The sequence below is a fragment of the Colletotrichum costaricense genome, assembly GCF_030867565.1.
Source record: "Colletotrichum costaricense strain IMI 309622 chromosome Unknown Scaffold_17.1, whole genome shotgun sequence".
Taxonomy (NCBI): domain Eukaryota; kingdom Fungi; phylum Ascomycota; class Sordariomycetes; order Glomerellales; family Glomerellaceae; genus Colletotrichum; species Colletotrichum costaricense.
In genome coordinates this window covers 15003-31333 of record NW_026848246.1, presented here as the reverse complement: position 1 = coordinate 31333, position 16331 = coordinate 15003, and the positions used below count along the sequence as shown (strand labels likewise).

At 51.1% G+C, this 16331-nt stretch overlaps 5 protein-coding genes across 5 annotated transcripts; 1 reads left to right on the top strand and 4 right to left on the bottom strand.

The window, feature by feature from the left end:
• Nucleotides 1–191: 191 nt before the first annotated feature.
• On the top strand, nucleotides 192–2045 carry CCOS01_13187 (cytochrome P450; the record flags this gene model as incomplete). The annotated part of the gene is made up of 6 exons (XM_060461333.1): nucleotides 192–393; nucleotides 472–668; nucleotides 733–1079; nucleotides 1179–1304; nucleotides 1363–1852; nucleotides 1926–2045. The coding sequence occupies 6 exons, from the start codon at nucleotides 192–194 to the stop codon at nucleotides 2043–2045; spliced, it is 1482 nt and encodes a 493-aa protein (XP_060307761.1).
• Nucleotides 2046–2803: 758 nt separating this feature from the next.
• Nucleotides 2804–5860, bottom strand: CCOS01_13186 (uncharacterized protein; the record flags this gene model as incomplete). The annotated part of the gene is made up of 1 exon (XM_060461332.1): nucleotides 2804–5860. One exon carries the CDS (start codon nucleotides 5858–5860, stop codon nucleotides 2804–2806), a length of 3057 nt encoding a protein of 1018 aa, XP_060307760.1.
• A 1105-nt stretch (nucleotides 5861–6965) lies between these two features.
• Nucleotides 6966–8240, bottom strand: CCOS01_13185 (uncharacterized protein; the record flags this gene model as incomplete). Its single annotated transcript, XM_060461331.1, has 1 exon — nucleotides 6966–8240. The coding sequence occupies one exon, from the start codon at nucleotides 8238–8240 to the stop codon at nucleotides 6966–6968; it is 1275 nt and encodes a 424-aa protein (XP_060307759.1).
• A 750-nt stretch (nucleotides 8241–8990) lies between these two features.
• On the bottom strand, nucleotides 8991–10600 carry CCOS01_13184 (methyltransferase; the record flags this gene model as incomplete). The annotated part of the gene is made up of 9 exons (XM_060461330.1): nucleotides 8991–9033; nucleotides 9089–9652; nucleotides 9718–9755; nucleotides 9812–9849; nucleotides 9915–10044; nucleotides 10098–10120; nucleotides 10182–10267; nucleotides 10324–10358; nucleotides 10418–10600. The coding sequence occupies 9 exons, from the start codon at nucleotides 10598–10600 to the stop codon at nucleotides 8991–8993; spliced, it is 1140 nt and encodes a 379-aa protein (XP_060307758.1).
• An 826-nt stretch (nucleotides 10601–11426) lies between these two features.
• On the bottom strand, nucleotides 11427–15590 carry CCOS01_13183 (DNA-dependent RNA polymerase; the record flags this gene model as incomplete). Its single annotated transcript, XM_060461329.1, has 1 exon — nucleotides 11427–15590. The coding sequence occupies one exon, from the start codon at nucleotides 15588–15590 to the stop codon at nucleotides 11427–11429; it is 4164 nt and encodes a 1387-aa protein (XP_060307757.1).
• Nucleotides 15591–16331: the final 741 nt, after the last annotated feature.

Below are 16331 nucleotides of genomic sequence, written 5' to 3'. Positions count from 1 at the left end.
TCCCCGTGCCCTCCACCGTGCCGCGGCATCCTTGACCGAGAAGGCAGTTCGTCTCAGGATCTCTCAGACTTTCTTTTTTCCCCTTCCCATGTGTGGCCCGAGACACTGTTTCCTCCTCTTATCCACACTCACAATCCCATGATCCAACCTTTTCATACACGAATCGGTTCCTCGTGGGCTCGAGTGCGACCATGAGTCGGGAATACCTCGCATACGCCAGCATCGCAGTCTCGGCCTTCATCGCGTACAGCGTCGTATCCATCGCTCGCCAATACTTACGGCTCCGGCACATCAAGGGGCCACCGAGCGCCGGATTTTCGAAATGGTGGCTCGTTCGCGCCGTCGGCGGCGGTAGGACACACCTCGACTTTTATGAGGCGTGCGAGAAATATGGTGTGTTTTATACTTCAACCCCTTAGCCTGCGCTAAAGCGCTTGTGAAAAATAACCGTTTTCCATCTTTGCCAAATAGGGTCAATAGTTCGTGTCGGGCCGAATGATCTCATCACCAGCGATCCGGATCTCATGAAGCGTATGCTTAATGTGCGGACGACTTACAAGCGATCTAATTGGTATGATGGAATGCGACTCAAGCCTGGCCAAGACAATGTCTTATCCACCCGAGATGATGAGCTGCATAATAAACTCCGGTCAAAAATGGCCGCAGGTGTAAGCAATTGCATAAATGCTCGATGTACAAGAGAAAGGCACAGTGAACTAAGACGATAGATAGTACTCTGGTAAGGAAGTCGAAGATCTCGAAGCCAAAATTGATCAAAACGTCCTCCGACTCATCGGTTTGATTGAGAAGTATGCTTCTCGCGACGAAGCTTTTGACTTTGGAGCCAAGGCGCAATACTTCACCCTCGATGTCATTTCTGACCTGGCTTTCGGTGAGCCGTTTGGAGACTTGGCAACTGATTCGGATGTCCATGAGTACATCAAGACTATGGAGCAAAACATGCCAACAATTCTCGTGACGAGTGTTCTGCCATGGCTTCTTGCACTCCTCTCTTCGCCTATTTTCAGAAGCATGATGCCTTCCGAAAAAGATGCAATCGGCGTGGGAAAGACGATGGGGTAAGTTCAAGTTACATGCTCTTCCGCAAAACTTGCTGCCCATGCAGCCACTTTTACGCGTCGCCTCTGCTCACATTTGGAATTCTTCGCCGGGTCTAGCATTGCCAAGAAAGTTGCATCAGAGCGTTTCGGTCCAAACAAGAAGGTCCAAAAAGATATGCTTGGATCGTTCGTCGCGCGAGGGCTCACACAAGCTGAGGCTGAGTCGGAGATTCTTATGCAGTTGTAAGATCGAACACTCAGGCGGCGACCGTACCGTGGTAAATGCACTAATATTGAAAAGACTAGCTGGTTCTGATACTACCGCGACCGCCATTCGGGCTACCATTCTTCACATAATCACAAATCCCCAAGTAACTGCTACACTCCGAGCCGAAATCGACGCTGCCAAGCTGTCTTGGCCCATCGTCTCCGATGCAGAGGCTCGCGAGATGCCATACTTGCAAGCCGTCATCAAGGAGGGTCTTCGTATATTTCCACCAGTAGTCGGCCAAATGTCGAAGGAAGTCTCGAATGGAGGAGTTGGCGATGACTTCAAGGGTATTCATCTTCCAGAAGGCACCCGTATCGGATATTGTGCATGGGGAATCTTTCGCAGGCAGGATATCTGGGGTCAAGACTCCCACGTTTTCCGGCCAGAACGATGGCTAGAATCCGACGTTGAAAGGCTGCGCTTGATGGAGGGTACTCTAGAGCTTGTCTTTGGCTATGGTCGCTGGCAGTGCTTGGGGCGAAACGTGGCTTTGATGGAGCTGAACAAGGTCTTCGTGGAGGTAAGTCATTCAGATCCTGTATCTTTCGTACCCAATAGCTACGAAGCCGCATGCTGATAATTTTTCTTTCTAGCTCTTGAGGAGATTCGACCTCGTTGTTATCGATCCAACAAATCCGTGGCACTCAGTCTGCAGCGGTGTCTTCTTGCAGTCCCAATATTGGATTCGAGGATGCACTAGGCTAAGAGCATAGAGATGACGCATCCTTTTAGTGCCTTGAAGCTCCATGGTGTGGCTTTCAGAGAACCTGAAAAACCGGCGTGCTGCTTCAGATTCTACTGATTCAGGTTTAGCAATTCTCACAGAATATCTACGTCAATGCTCTCACTACGTTCAATAATTCAATAACTTTCTGCGCGATTTAAAGCCTGTGGAATATGTGCATCGAAAGCCACTATCCCCATTTCACGGTGTTTATCGCTTGTGAAGCTCTCCTTTTCAATCGACTATCTTCCGCCCACCCTGTGAATGGAAGTTGAGACCAATTTCGAGATTAAGGTTGCCTCGACTTTGATAATTCCGGACAGGAAAGATTTAATCTTGACTTCTACCAGCACTAATCACATGTCCTTGCGCTTCGGAGAACCTCTTGGAGGACACACTAATTAAATCATTGGATAAAGTCTATGCTTTTTATATTGCGAAGGTCAGTGACTCAAGTTGAAAAGGGATCATCGACTACTCGTGCAAATGATATCGTTCTCGAATTGCATTGCTTCCTTCTAAAAACGAATCCTTTTTGTTCTTTTTTTTTTCTTTCTATTTCGGTCCCTGACATTCATCACGTACATTTGGGGTAGGAAACGGCAAACCTACCCGAGGACAACTATCGAGGTAACAGGCCGAACCTCTTGAGCAGCACCAAGCCATCAGAAAATGACATCAAACAACCCTTCTACCCGCTCCCGCCCATTCTTGAACCCGCCCGCGCTCACTTTCACACTAAGTACATCACCACTTGGGCTTCTTCGGGGATGGAGGGTCAGACTCTCTTGGGACTGTCGTCGATGGCTCACGCTTTCCGACTTGAATCCAGCCAGCTCCACGTCCAGACGGCCCACCCCTGCCTCTATCACTTCCGCTCCCACGAGCACTGCCGCCTCCTCGTGAGCTGCTTCCTTGTGAGCTACCTCCGCGCGAGACGCCTCCCGGACCACTTCCTCTTCCTCGGAAGCTGATTCCACGAGAGCTACCGCCTCCCCGCGAACCCGCACTTCCTCTGTTGTTGCGATTGTTGTTAGTCGAGCCCCTGGATCCGAATCCCCATCCTTCTCCACCTCCTCCTCTAGCCAGGGCATCAGCTATACCCAATTTTGGAGAAGACGGCGCTACGGATGAAGCTGGAGACCCCCGGACTAGTGACCTCCAATTCAAGACCATGACGTCGAACATGTGATCGCGGCTAGGGGCATCAGGGATACTTTGCGCCGGTCCCGATCCTCCGCTGCTACCAGACCTTGGAAGTTCGGTTTCCGATAAGGGCGTTGCCAATCTTCTTGACACCTCTTCAAAGATTCGAGCCTCCATCTTGGAAAAGATTTTCTCTGGAAGCCATGGGGGTAGAGAGGTGCTGAACCAATCCGAGTGATCACCAGGGCGGAGAATCTGCATCTTGCGGCTGGTCTCAGTCACTTCTACCATCATGTTGCAGCTGGGGCAACATCTCTTCGAGACAGCTAGAACAGATGAGAGGTTAAGGAAATTTCCGAGCACCTGTAACTTGGGGAGGAGATGGCTTTCAAAGAGGGCTGATCTCGTGGGTTCGCGCACAAGAGTCTGGTCCATCCGCTCAAACAATTCCGTCGCCAAGTGATGCAAAGATAGCACAATAGTCTCTGCGTGCCATGTTCCGTTGTAAGTCAACTTATCTTTGGGCGGCCAGTCCTTTTTCTTGGGGCCGTAGACGCGAGCCATCATGTTGTCCTCCATAGTCAACAACTCTTGCTCTGACCAACGATCGCCATTTGTCTTCGGGAACTTGCTGAAGAATTCTTTGAAATTGAGGACGCTAGAGTCTTTATACCATGGCTCTGCGTTGACCATAAGGATTTCGGGACCTTCCTCGGCTTCAAAGCGAGCACCATAGAAGAAAGACAGAAAGTCGGCTCCTAATTCAGCCATGATCGTCCTCAAAGCATCCTGATATCGGCAGACGATGCCGATATAGGATTCCGCCGCCGGCACCCAGCCGCTTTCGAACCGTTCTCTTTCGACTGCGAGGGTCTCCGGATCGATGGGATCTTCAGGTTCATCCGGTCCCCTGAACTTCTCAGATGGGTGTTCATCGAGGCGAAGCTGGCTCATCTGTTGCTCGATCAACGTTGCTTGTGACGTGCTACCCGTTGAAGCATTGCGAGAGCCACGGTCAGGTGTCGAAGGAAGCCCTTTTCCTTTCGTATCAGCCGAGGATTTGGACTGAGCCATCATCTTCTGCCTCTCTGCCACCCAGCGATTGTATTGATTTCGATCGATGGTCAGGTGTTCCCCGAAAGTAACACCCTCGCCGGCACCAAGATACGCTCGGATAGCCTTGAACTTGGGCTTCTTGCCCGATACTGCGCGCTCGACGTGGTCTCGAAAGCTTTCCTTGTCCTTGAACACATGTTGGGTTTCGTCGGCCTTTGTTTGGCTGAGCCACACAAGATGCGATCGTAAGATGTCCCCGAAATGTAGCTTCACCTGACCCAGAAGCAGCAGCACCATCTGGAGATTGCGCAAATCTCTGCTCAGGGCTAGTACTCTGTCATGGTAGGTGGGTGGCAGTATTCCTTCTTTAGCGAAGATTAACTTGATCATAGAGTACGATTTCCGGGTATTCTTGGTGTAGGTTTCGAAAGCGCAGGAAAGCGAAGAAAAGATTCTCTGGAATTCCAGGCGACCCAACTCGTCGTATCCGGCTGTCCTTCCCGATGATCCGAAAGTAGAACCTGGCAGAATGTTGAGATCACTATGTTTCCACTCAAATAAGTAGAACCGGCCAGACGAGAATTTGGCGTCGATGTCGAGAGGGACTCCATCTCGCTTCCACACTGATAACTGTTGATAGATTGCCTCCATAGTTCTGATCTGCATAGGAGAGTCGATTCTCCTGCGTCCGGCAGAAAGGACGTTCTGTTTCAAGTGCGTATCATGAAAGGGCAAACGGAGGAAGTCATGATCGATCTCAACCATCTTCGTCTTGAAGATGCTACCGAAGTTCCTCTTTCCAAATCCGAATGCCCATCGTTTGTTGATTTTGTTCAGACTTGTCAACGTGACGTAATCGTGCAGCGTTACCATGGACTCCTCAACAGATTGATCGAGCTTTCGAGCCGCCGCCAAGTGAAGCCGCTCGAGCAGATGAAACACAGTTCTGCAGTGGACGTCGATGGTGAATGTTGAACGCCATTCGCGATGTGTTGGCTCCTTAGGCAGAAGATGTTGCAGAGCAGCAGCTGGACCGAGCTCGCCTCCCAGCCATTTCGGCATGTCGACTAGAGGCGTCGCACGATCGAGGGTGACGTCCAAAGAGGGCCAATGTGTCCTATCGTGAGCGGTCTGGATCCGATGATTGGCCCAATCTGGATTACTTGAGATCAAGATTTTCTTGAGATGAGGTTGCGTGGAAGGCACTTCAACCCAAGGCTTCGAATCCGGCCGAACATAAGGGTTTACATCCTCACGCGGCTTCAAGGTAGTGTTGAAAGAACACACAGGGGTTAAAGAGATGATCTCGGAATCTCTGATGAGCAATGGGGTGAGATTCTGCAAGTAGATGAAGGTGTCGCAAGTCAACTTCACCTCATGTGGCGTCTGAGCTTGGGATGTTTGGAGCCGAGGCAGGTCGTCTACATGGGAGTATGTGGTGTACTTTCCATGCTCAGGATTGATCGAATTGGTGTGCATTAGAAAGAGACTTGCAGTTCGGTATGCCAGGTGGCGTTGGCGAATCGCAAAGGCATTCTCATGGCCAGCAAAGCGCTTGTCGGGGTCGAGCACGGTGCCGCTTGAACCCTGCCCCTGGGACATCTTGTCGTATTCGTCCTTGAATAGAGGGCGGAGAGAGCACAGATGGAGGGGACGACAAGGGAAGTTGATGACGAGATGACAAGATGATAAGATGGAAAGATATGGATGTAATGAGATAGAGAGAAGACACGAAAATGTGTCAATCAAGATGATATGTGTGAGGGATTGTGGAAAATTTGAGCTCGCTTTCTGAGTATGAATATCAGATGAGATTGACAGCTTGTAGATTCCTGGCATCAAGAGTTGGTGTGTCTGAGAGCAATGTGGGAGAATTGCTCCTCTTAATAACCTAGAATTAGTCTTCAGATTCCAGATTCCTGATCATCTACTTTAGGCGGAAAGGTGTTTTCCTGATTTCTTCTACTTCTAGAAGGTCACGAAAGCCCTTTCAGCCAGGTGGTTTGCTTGCAAGACATGTCGTCTTTCTACTAACTCCACCTAGCTTGCCTAACACAATCATCAAAGAAAGCTGCATATAATTTCCTGCAATCAAGGCATTGTGTGCTTAAAGTTCCAAGACATTCTATGTCTTCCCTTTGTGAAATAAGTCGACAGTTTTGCGGAAGCTGGTTCTAGGTTCTACTTCAACACTGAGAATGCATACACCAATCTAGTGCAAGCTAGCTTCCAAAGATTTCTCATCCTTCATAACTTCAGTCGCTGGCAATCCATAGTCTCCAAAGTATTTCAACACGCGACATTTAACATTGTCCTTTGTTGACGCTTTAGTGTAGTAGCTCGCCAATGGCAGCTGTGTCTGCCTACTTACGTACCTTTGGTATCTCAATGAGCACTGCAACAACGATGGAATCGTAGAAGTTCGTGATGATTATTTGAGGTGTTAGTTTGCGACCAACTTCATGCTGTAATGAATCAGGCCGCGCCCTTGCTCAATCAGCAAGAAAGTGTTTGTTTCTATCATTGCAGAGACATCGGAATTTGTGGATTGCGAAATGTGTGTAGGTGAGATCACATACAAATATTTCATTAGGGCCCAATCACCAAGTGCTTCAGTTTAAGTAGGTTTATTCTATTTGCCTCTATTCATTTGACGTCTTGTCTGCGTTTGGTGCTCGCTCGACAGCAAGATACATTGCGTAGGTGGTTAAGCGCACAACACCAATGGACCAAGCACCTCTCTTTCTTCCTCGTTGTTGTAAATGGAAAGCAAGCCGCAGTCAGTGGGTTTTCTTCCGTCGAGATTCTTGGAATCAAGATTTGCCCCTCTATTGATGAGTAGGTTCACAATCTCTTGCGTACGTCGTCTGGGCTCGTAGCTGCTTTCAATGCAGGCATAGCATGGGTATTGCTGACTGGCAGCCACGTAGTGAAGAGGAGTGTCGCCTTTTGAATCCTCGGTATTGGGATCGACTCCTACTTCTTCTAGGAGGAAGCGAGCCACATCAACGTCCTCATAGGCACAGGCTTGATGTAGAGCATGGACTTTGTCTTTCTCGCGAGTGACCAGGGATGATCCGGCTTTGATCAAAGCCTTGACAATGTCGAGACGTGAGCCACTTATGTCATCGGCCACAAAAGGCTCGGTACCGAATCTGTAGTATTCTGTGGAAGTTGCCTCCCACAACGCGCGGTTTTCGCTGTCAAAATTGCCTCTCAAGGCGAAGAACAGCGGATTGGCGCCCATTGGCGAAGGTAATGTTTCCCTTTGGCTTTGAGCGGAGCTCCGATCTATCGACTTCTTGTATTCTGCCTTCGTCGCGCAGAATAAAGCTCGATGAGGGTCATCCATGTCGGTTTCATACTCCTTCCAGCAGTTTTCGTACGGGTCGCAGCTGAAGTAGTGATAAAAGCCCAGGTCGGCCCTGTGTTGGACATCGGCGCCAAATTTGAGGAGGTGATGTACCAGCTCTTTGTATCCGTACAATGAAGCCCAATGCAGTGCGGTCAAGGATGTTTTGACTGGAAATAACAAGCATTCAAATCGATGTTCCTCCATGATTTCGGTTTCTTCGACATGCATCAATGATTGATCAGTCTGATTGATGTTGGCGCCGTGCCGAAGTGAGGCTAAAACACCGTCGAGGTTGTTTCTTTTGGCCGATAGTAGCAAGGAGGATGCGCAACGATGCTGAATGTCGTGTCTGAAGACTGCTGGACTGACGATGTTGTAGAACCGCATGCAAACTTTTGCCAAGTTGGTGGCGTTCTGCACTCCCCAGCTGCGCATACCCTCCGGGTTGGCGGCGGTACAGACATCATACCGTTCTTCATCGCTCTCGAGATACCCAGGGATGTCGCCATCGTTGAGCAGCATGTCAACGATGTTAAGGACCACTACATCGGGCATGTACGCAAGTTGCGTGACTTCGGACACGGGTGAAGGCTGATTTGTGGCGTCTTTCGAAGCATCGTCCATCATTTGAGACTAGCCAGTTGGTATGATAAGGCTGTTCCGAGTGAAGTGTGTTGAGTGTTATGTTCTAGGCGGGTCGTTCTGAAGGTAAGGCAAGTAGGTTGTTAAAGAAATTGATGTTGCCAAGCGCAAATGGCGGGAGAAGTATAGGAGCAATGATTGCGAAAGAAAAGAAATTTAAGCGATGAGGATGAGTGCCTTTTATAACTAGTCAACAAGCCTCAATCAGTGATTTCAGCGGCACCTGGGTGGCTGGTGACTTTACTTTGAACTTTCTGGAGTCCGCAAAGGTGGGAATATCCGTGGTCTGTGATCAAAAGTCCCGTCTTTGATCCATAATGGTGTTGTTGCACACCCCTTGAAGAGTTTTTCTTTCCATTGCATAAGAATGCAAAGATTCAAAGGTGAGGTGAGCTTTATGCACCCAAGGTCACTTTGCCTTAGGAATACCTTTCCCTCAATATGTGTATCACTTGGTCCCCCCCGCAGACCCAAGAACCTTTTTCATTCCAATTTCAAAGTCATACGGAAACAAAGCCACCGGTCTCACAGCCTCGAAGGCCATTATTCAATTTAGCAAGAGTGCTGCTGTGTACTTTCTTACTGTGTTGGTATAGCTACCTTATCGACATTGGGATAACTTCCTTGAGCTACATTGACGTTCATGCGCATCATCACAAGGAAATGCATGATTGGGAATAAGACGATCTGTTCTGAGCAATTCACATAGAACAGAAATCTCCCAAGCCGACTTTTTCAAGAATCTTCCTCAAAAGGCTTCTGAGCCACCACATTATGGCTACGCACCCTGTTAGCTGCAACATCCACAGACTGAACTTTCTAATCGGACTTACATGTCAAATTGAGCATGGAAGGTGTGGACCGCCTTCAACTCCTTGCGTACCTGGGCAAGCAGGACCTCGGCCTCAACCTTGGTCCAGCCCAGCACGCCACAAAACACCCTCATGGAGAACCCGTCGAGTCCTTCCAGAATCTGGGTCAAGTTGACCAGCCCCAACTCCCGGTAGTGCGGATCCTTTGGCCAAGGGCCGATGGGAAGGATGAACTTTCTGTGCGTAATGTTTTGGAAATTCGCGGCTTCGCGGACCCATCCCTCAAGCTGAGGACCTGGACGTGCCTCGCGGCCCATGGAAGCGATTGTATCCATGAGCATGTTGTTCCATTTGTGCGTGGCGTGCTCTTCCTTGAGACTGCCGTCTGGCGAGTAGTACTTGCCGCTCATGTCTGAGAACTCTGCCCAACCTCCCGGGTTGAGGTTGTCGTAGACGTTCTTGATCAGTTTTGGGTAGTCGGCGAGAGAGCCAATCATGTAGCGGCAGAAGATGAAGTCGTACTTCCGATCACCGATCCAGTCGCTTTCGACGTCGTCGATTTCGAACTTGACGTTCGGAGGAACCCTATGGACATGGCCATTAGCTTATAATCATGGGTTTGGTTCCCCTGTTGCTTTGGCGGAACCCACCATTCTGGCTGGATAGCACTCAGATCGTTTCCATAAACCTAAAAATGCCTGGTTCAGCTTCTATGAGGTGCTCAACAACAAGAGTTTTGTATACCTCCGCATTGGGAAAGAGATCGCCCATCTCCATGGCCCCTAAGATCTTGTTAGTGTCATCCTAATTGGGTCGGGAAACAAAACCGAGTCCGTCAGCGACTCACAAATTCCGGTACCAGTTCCAATGTCAAGGATTCTGTTGACCTTCTCTTTCTCAATCGGCGCCAGGTACAGCTTGTATCCCAGCATCCTCAGTGTAAGGTCGTGAGACATATCCAGGCGGTCCATCTCAGTCTGCAAACATTAGCTGCCACCCTTTTCGCCACGGGAAGCGTTCTTTTTCTTACATCGTCATTTGGCAGGAAGTAAGCTAAGGAACGAGTATGGTTAGAGTACTAATATGTTTTTAATGCACGAATAAGACTCCTTACCTCCCGGTCGAAAGGCATGGTAGCGACGACCGAACTCGATGGGATAGTCCACGGCGCTCGATGCCAGCGAAGCCGTGTACGAGGAGCTGTCGGACGTCAATCTATCTGAACACGTCTCCGGTGGAGACCAAGGAAGACTTACATTTGGTCATCGATGGAAGCGCCGTCATCCGTTTCCTAAGGTAGGTCCTATAATCAGCGGACATGGTCACTTTGAGACTCAATCGGTGACGAACAGTCACCGGGTCCTCCGCCTCCAATGCATCCGACTCCGCAACTGCAGCGGGAGCGTTGGTCGTCGGTGTTGAGCTGCCCGGTGGGCTTCGCGGTGAGACCGTTGTCGCGGGCTCCGCAGCCGGCGCCGGGGGTGAGGTCGCGACAGGAGGCGAAGCCGGCTGGGCCTCTGGCGTGTTAACCATCTTTCACAAAAACAGGCGACTGAGACCTGTTTACTGAAACTAAGTTTGGCTTCGTTTCGCAAGGACTGATGAAGAAAGAGAGAAGAAAGAATGAGAGGAGGGGGGGAAACAAGCCTTACCAACCAACGCACCAAACAGAGGGGGTGGGCGTGCAGCAAAAGACATGGATAAAGGAACCGCTGTTGGCGCAAGCCGTTGGAGCAGGCTCTGCTGCTGCGATCCAATCACAGTTGACTCGGTTGACGAGGGTGCTGTTACCGAGAACAGCATGGTGATCCTTTCATCCTCGAACCTCGCGTTTTTCGGCGTGGGAAGAAAGCTCCAATACTGGGCAAGATACTTAGGTATCGTCAGAATCGAGAACCAGTGTCGCTCCGATATTAGCAAGTTTAGCAGGCAATCAGTAACACATAACTACGCCCTAGCTTACGTTTGACATTTCGACTGCGTGTTGGGATCTCGCCCTTATCTAAGCGAATCAAATGTCTGTTTTACAAATCTTTATTTGTGTAGTGGGAGGTACGCCTGGCATCAACAACTGAAGCCAAGAGCTCTGTCATCCCATCCACCATATTTATACAGTTGTCTAGTTATCAAACATCGTACACATGCCCAAAACCACCTTCTTGGGAGTTGTCTTGCTTCTTTGTGTTTTAAACGCCGCCCTCGAGACCATCAGAAAAACGCCCCCGTTTTATACAATCATCAACGCCATCGCGGATGCAATCAAATAGAATATGCAATCAACATCTCCCCAATAATTCGTCCTCTTCATGCATGACGAGCATGCCTCGCTTCCGCTCTGATGCAAAGGCCAGAAACGCAATCACGAGAAGAAGTATTCACTCTCCTTGAGTCTCTGAACGTCGAAGTCGCCCTTCTCGGGAATCGGGGGGAAGGTCAAAGGAAGCCAGACCTGAATCGTCTTAGGACGTGAGGTCGACTTCCCGGGCTTAGCGAGAAGATGTTGCTTGAAGTGCGATTCTTCCATGTTCTTCAGCATTTTCGTGGCGAATCGGGAGCTGGCTCCGCTGAGGAGCTCTTCATTGATGGCATGAGATGTCTCGGCATCGTTGGCTTCATCGCCAGCACCTGAATCCATCTTGACATCGGTCTCGTCCGCGTCCTCCGAAATCTCACCGAGGCCGATGGCCTTCAGGTCCTCGCCCTTCACAAGGGCTTCGGTAGCCGCCATCTCTTCAAAGATGCTAGCGGGTGTGACCATCTCCTTGGCCTCCGCAATCAGCTCGGGGTCCCCAGAGCGGAGCAGCGTCTGTCTTTTGTGCTCAGCCAGGAGCTCATCCTTGAACGACACCTTCTTCTTCTTTCTCAGGGCCGCAATCTTCTTCTCGACGTCGGTTCCGACATTGATCTTTGCCATGTAAATGGAGCCGCGGTAACGAGCCTCAAACTCGGCAGCGAGACGGCCAACAACATCCTCCTCGTGAATTCTGACGAAGGCGTCACGAAGAACACGGTTCATCGTGTTGACGTCAGCGGCGTGGGTCCAGAAGGAGTCGTGAACAGCAGCAAAGTCCAGTCCAAGCTCAGAGCACTCCAGCGCGGACAGCAGCATGTGCGTAGCATCGAGAGAGTGGATGAAGTTGGGAGGGAATGCTTGCAGCTGCTTCTTGCGGTGTACGGGATCGGAGCGCTCGGGAATTGTGAGGGAGAGATCCTGGAGGGACGTCTTGATGATTCGGGTTCCGCTCTTGCGGTACGGCTGGGCAATGGGCATGCGTAGCGGTGTGGTCCAGACAATAGTCGCGCGGAATTGTGCCAGGAGTTCGTCAGTTGAGGTTCTGTTCTCGACAGCCTTGGTCTTGGACAGCACGGGTACGATTCCATCATTCGCGATCCGCTCCAATTGCTCAGCGGACAAAGCCCTGCAAACCCGGCCGCCAATCTCACCGAGCCAGTACTGAATATCGTGAGCACCGCGGAACATGGACGACAGAGCCTTGAAGACGAGAGTAGCCACATAAGATGCAGTAACGATATTCTCGAAGCCGCACTCCTTCGGCAAGTTGGGGTACAGCGAATCAAGCTGCTTGCAGACCTGTTTCTTGGCACCGGCGAATGTGACACCGTAAACGTTGGTCATGACGGTCTGCTTGACCACCTTTCTCGTGATCTTTCCGTCCATAGCCTTCGCGAAAGGATTGCCTCCCTCCGCGTCCTTGGCAATGTGGTCTTTGACAATATTGGCAACGGCAGAGTAGACGTCAGCAGGCTTATCGCCGGGAACGAGGTTGACTTGGCGAGCACCCCAAATGTCACCACCGAGGGCGGCATAGTGCTGGAGACCGTTGCAGGTGCCGTCCTGGTGCACTGGAAGGCTAGAGACGTATTTCTGTGGTTCCGGAGATTCAAGGGCTGCCTTGAGCTCGAAACAAGCTGCAAGACATTGCCAAGGGTCCTCGGCCTTGAGCCACCAGCGGTTGCCAGTGAGCGGATTGGTGGCTGAGTCTATGACATTGGCCAAGTTGTCCATAGTGAACGCCGCTCTGTCGTTGAGACTGGCCTTATCGAAACCGAAAACGTTGGATAAGTGAACCTTGAGCCACTTTAGACCTTGCTCGCCGAGCTCTTTGCCCTTAGCAAAGCGAAGAATGCCACGGACATGGTCGGCACCCATATGGTTGAGGTATGTCGGTAGTGGGTAGGCACGACCCCGGAAGTCAATGTTGTGAGGGAAGTAGAAAGTTTGGTTCCTGAAAGCACGGGCGATTTCCAGCTGGAAGTTCATGAAGCAGCGAACGGAATGCAAGCCACCCCTCTCGTTTTCGGCGGCCTTGACAGCTCTGATCCAGAGGATGCGTTCAGAGGGGTCCTCAGAGGGCGCGGGCTCGGGCGGCGTCGGGATATCGGGGTTCAATGCCGGGATGTTTGCCAACTCCTCGCCACTGTTCCAAACATCGAGCATAACGCTGAGAACTGAATTGTTAATCCGCCAAGCGGTTCTGCCCAGGACATCCAATCCCTTGAACACTTGGTCCATGTCTCCGCGGGCGATCGCTGCTTCGCTGTACAGCCTCTGGTCCTTGTCGCCCTGCTTGATACGAACAAGACTCGCTTTGCTTTCCAAAAAGCCACCCTTGTCGAAGGCCTGCCACGGCTCCGGCTCCACGACCATAGGTAGATGTTTAGCCAGGAAGTCTCCCTGAGGTTCTCGCTTCATGATGTTGACGAGCTCCTTGTTGAGCAAGATCATGCCGATCTTCTTGCCCCTCCTGAGCTGAGTAGCGTGAGAGAACGCTGGCTGGAACTGGCTGACGAGGGTTTTCGTTTCGGGATGCTCCCTCACAACTTTGATCTTGGCAGTCTCGATGAGAGCAGACATTAAGGCCGCGCCGACCTTAGCCTTCACCGCAGGGGGCCAGGCCGCATCGGCTAGCACAGCTTCTCTGGCTTGTTCATCGCTAAACAATTCATTGCTGGCCACCTCTTTTGATGCTTTGTCGTCTGCAACCTCCGCAGGTTTAGCCATGACGACCTTTCTGCTCTTATCAGCCTTCTTCACCTTCTGGCTCGCGAGTTGACTTCGAATATCCTCTTCGATAAGCTTTGCGAGGCCGCTAATGGCGGTAGCAAGACCCATGCCACGGTCGACACCAGTGATGGCAGTGGAACTCAAGGTGCTGAGAATGGTGACAGCGGCCAAACGACTAGGCGTAGAAAGTCTGAAGAAGGGTCCGTACACGCATCGGTCGTAGTCTTCAGGCGTCTTCTTCGCGACGGCCTCGGACTTCTCGATTTTGACCATTTCCTCCTTCAGTCGCGCCTCCAGTGCAAGTTGCCAGTCGTACAAGCGGGAGTTGAGTGATGCATGAGCTACCGAAGTATTGAGTCCCATCTTTTGTAGAGATTCGTTCTCCTCGCGCCATCGCTCTACAGCTGCGTCAACACAGTCGCGCTCGAGGCGGGCTTGGATCTCCCTTCGTTCGCGAAGGGGAAGTGTGGAGATGTCGCATTCTTGAGGAATTTCGTCGAAAAGGCTCAGAGTCTGCTTTAAACTCTTCAGTCCGAAGCCTTTCTGAGGTGTGGCCATGACTTTCGGCATAGGCTTCGTGGAAGCGGAACTCAAAGCTTCACTTTCTTCAACGGCAACATGCTCATCATTGACTTCAGCGGCTGAAGTATCCTCTTCAGGCGCGAGGTTGTATATGGGGCAGATTTCCGTAATGACTGCGAGGTCTTGGTCGCTCAGGATCTCGGCCATCGATAAGACTTGCAAGCCCGCCTCGCCGGGTGCCAGTCTCATGTAGCGAGTAACCAGCCGGTGACGCCTGCTGGCGTCGCGTTCGGAGATAAGAGAGGCCTTGAGCATGCAAGCGATAGTCTCTGCAGTTTGAGGGAGGCCCCTGGTGTTGATGTGCAACTCGTACCATTTGTGAAGGTTCTCGGCTTGTTTCCGGTCGGGATGGAGGCGCAACTGCTCGAGAGAGGCTCGGATGAATCGGTTGTGGAGGAAAATCAAGTCTTCGCCAGGGAAGCTTGGGACAGCAGCCAAGCGCTTGAGGACCATTTGTGCACGATCGACTTTGCCGACACGGATGCAGGCATCGAATATCGGCAACAGTTCGTCCACATCGCCAGGAACGCCAAAGTTGTTTATTTTCCCCCGAGGTTGTTGCGGTGCGTTGCTCTCTTGGAGTACCAGTGGCGAGGCGGGGTCGAAGGCGCGCAGCTCGTGGTATCTCGGGCGAGCCGAGACGTTCTGGTATGCTGACAGGACAGAACTGTCCAGTCTGTCGTAGTTGGAGCTCGCGATGGATTGATGGTCATCTACGGCGGTGGCAAGATTCCGCCCGCCGCTGAGGCTACCTCTTCTGGCCGTGGGCCGTCCATCGTTCTGTGTGCCAAAAAGACGTTTGGTTCTGACGCTCGCGTTTATTGTCGTCAATGGGTATCTTGGTGTCGGTCGAGAGGGTCGGAAGACGGTTGCGTGGTGGAGGGAAAGACTTCTCCGGCTGTTCCTGAGGAGCATCTTGAAAGCTCACGCGACGAAAGGACAGACCGGGGTAAGTGACGTCGTTTCAACAACAGGAAATCTGTTGAAGATCTAGGAGAGGTATCGGTGCATTAAGTATAAAGGAGTATGAAAAGAACGTGGCTATATTACAAAGTACAGAGAATGAACCTAATGCGTTGCGATGCTGGGGCGCATACACAGTAAGGCGGATGCAACAGATTTTGGGTGGAGGGAGAAGTTTTGGGGGGGAGGCGGACGGGAGCTTGTCGATAGGAGGCGCGAGCTATCAAAATTTTGCCGTCCTTTTTTTCCTGTCCTTTGACTCGGGCAATCGGGGTCGTCCCACTCCACCCGCCGGGGTGGAATGGACAACGTCGTTGGAATGGAATTTTCTGTCCACTCAAAAAGGGGACGGTGGGGCAGAAAGCCAATCAAACTGTCCATGGATTCCTGAGCTTTGATTCGTCGGTACGACCCCCCAAGCACGTGCACGCATCACCACGCCTGTTAGGTAAGCATGTCTTCAGGTACGCAGACACGACAGGCGCGCGTCTTATACCTCAAAAGATGGGAGGCAAGAACCACTGCGCCGGCCCATACCCAAAGCGCAAATATTCGAGTTACTTGCAGTATGCTCTAATGAGGCAACTCGAAATTAAGTGACGTCAGTCATGAATCAACGGCCATTTTGATCGGGAACTGATACCTTCGAACACGGCCATTGCAGTGCAATTTCATGCCGTTGAGAGTACCTTC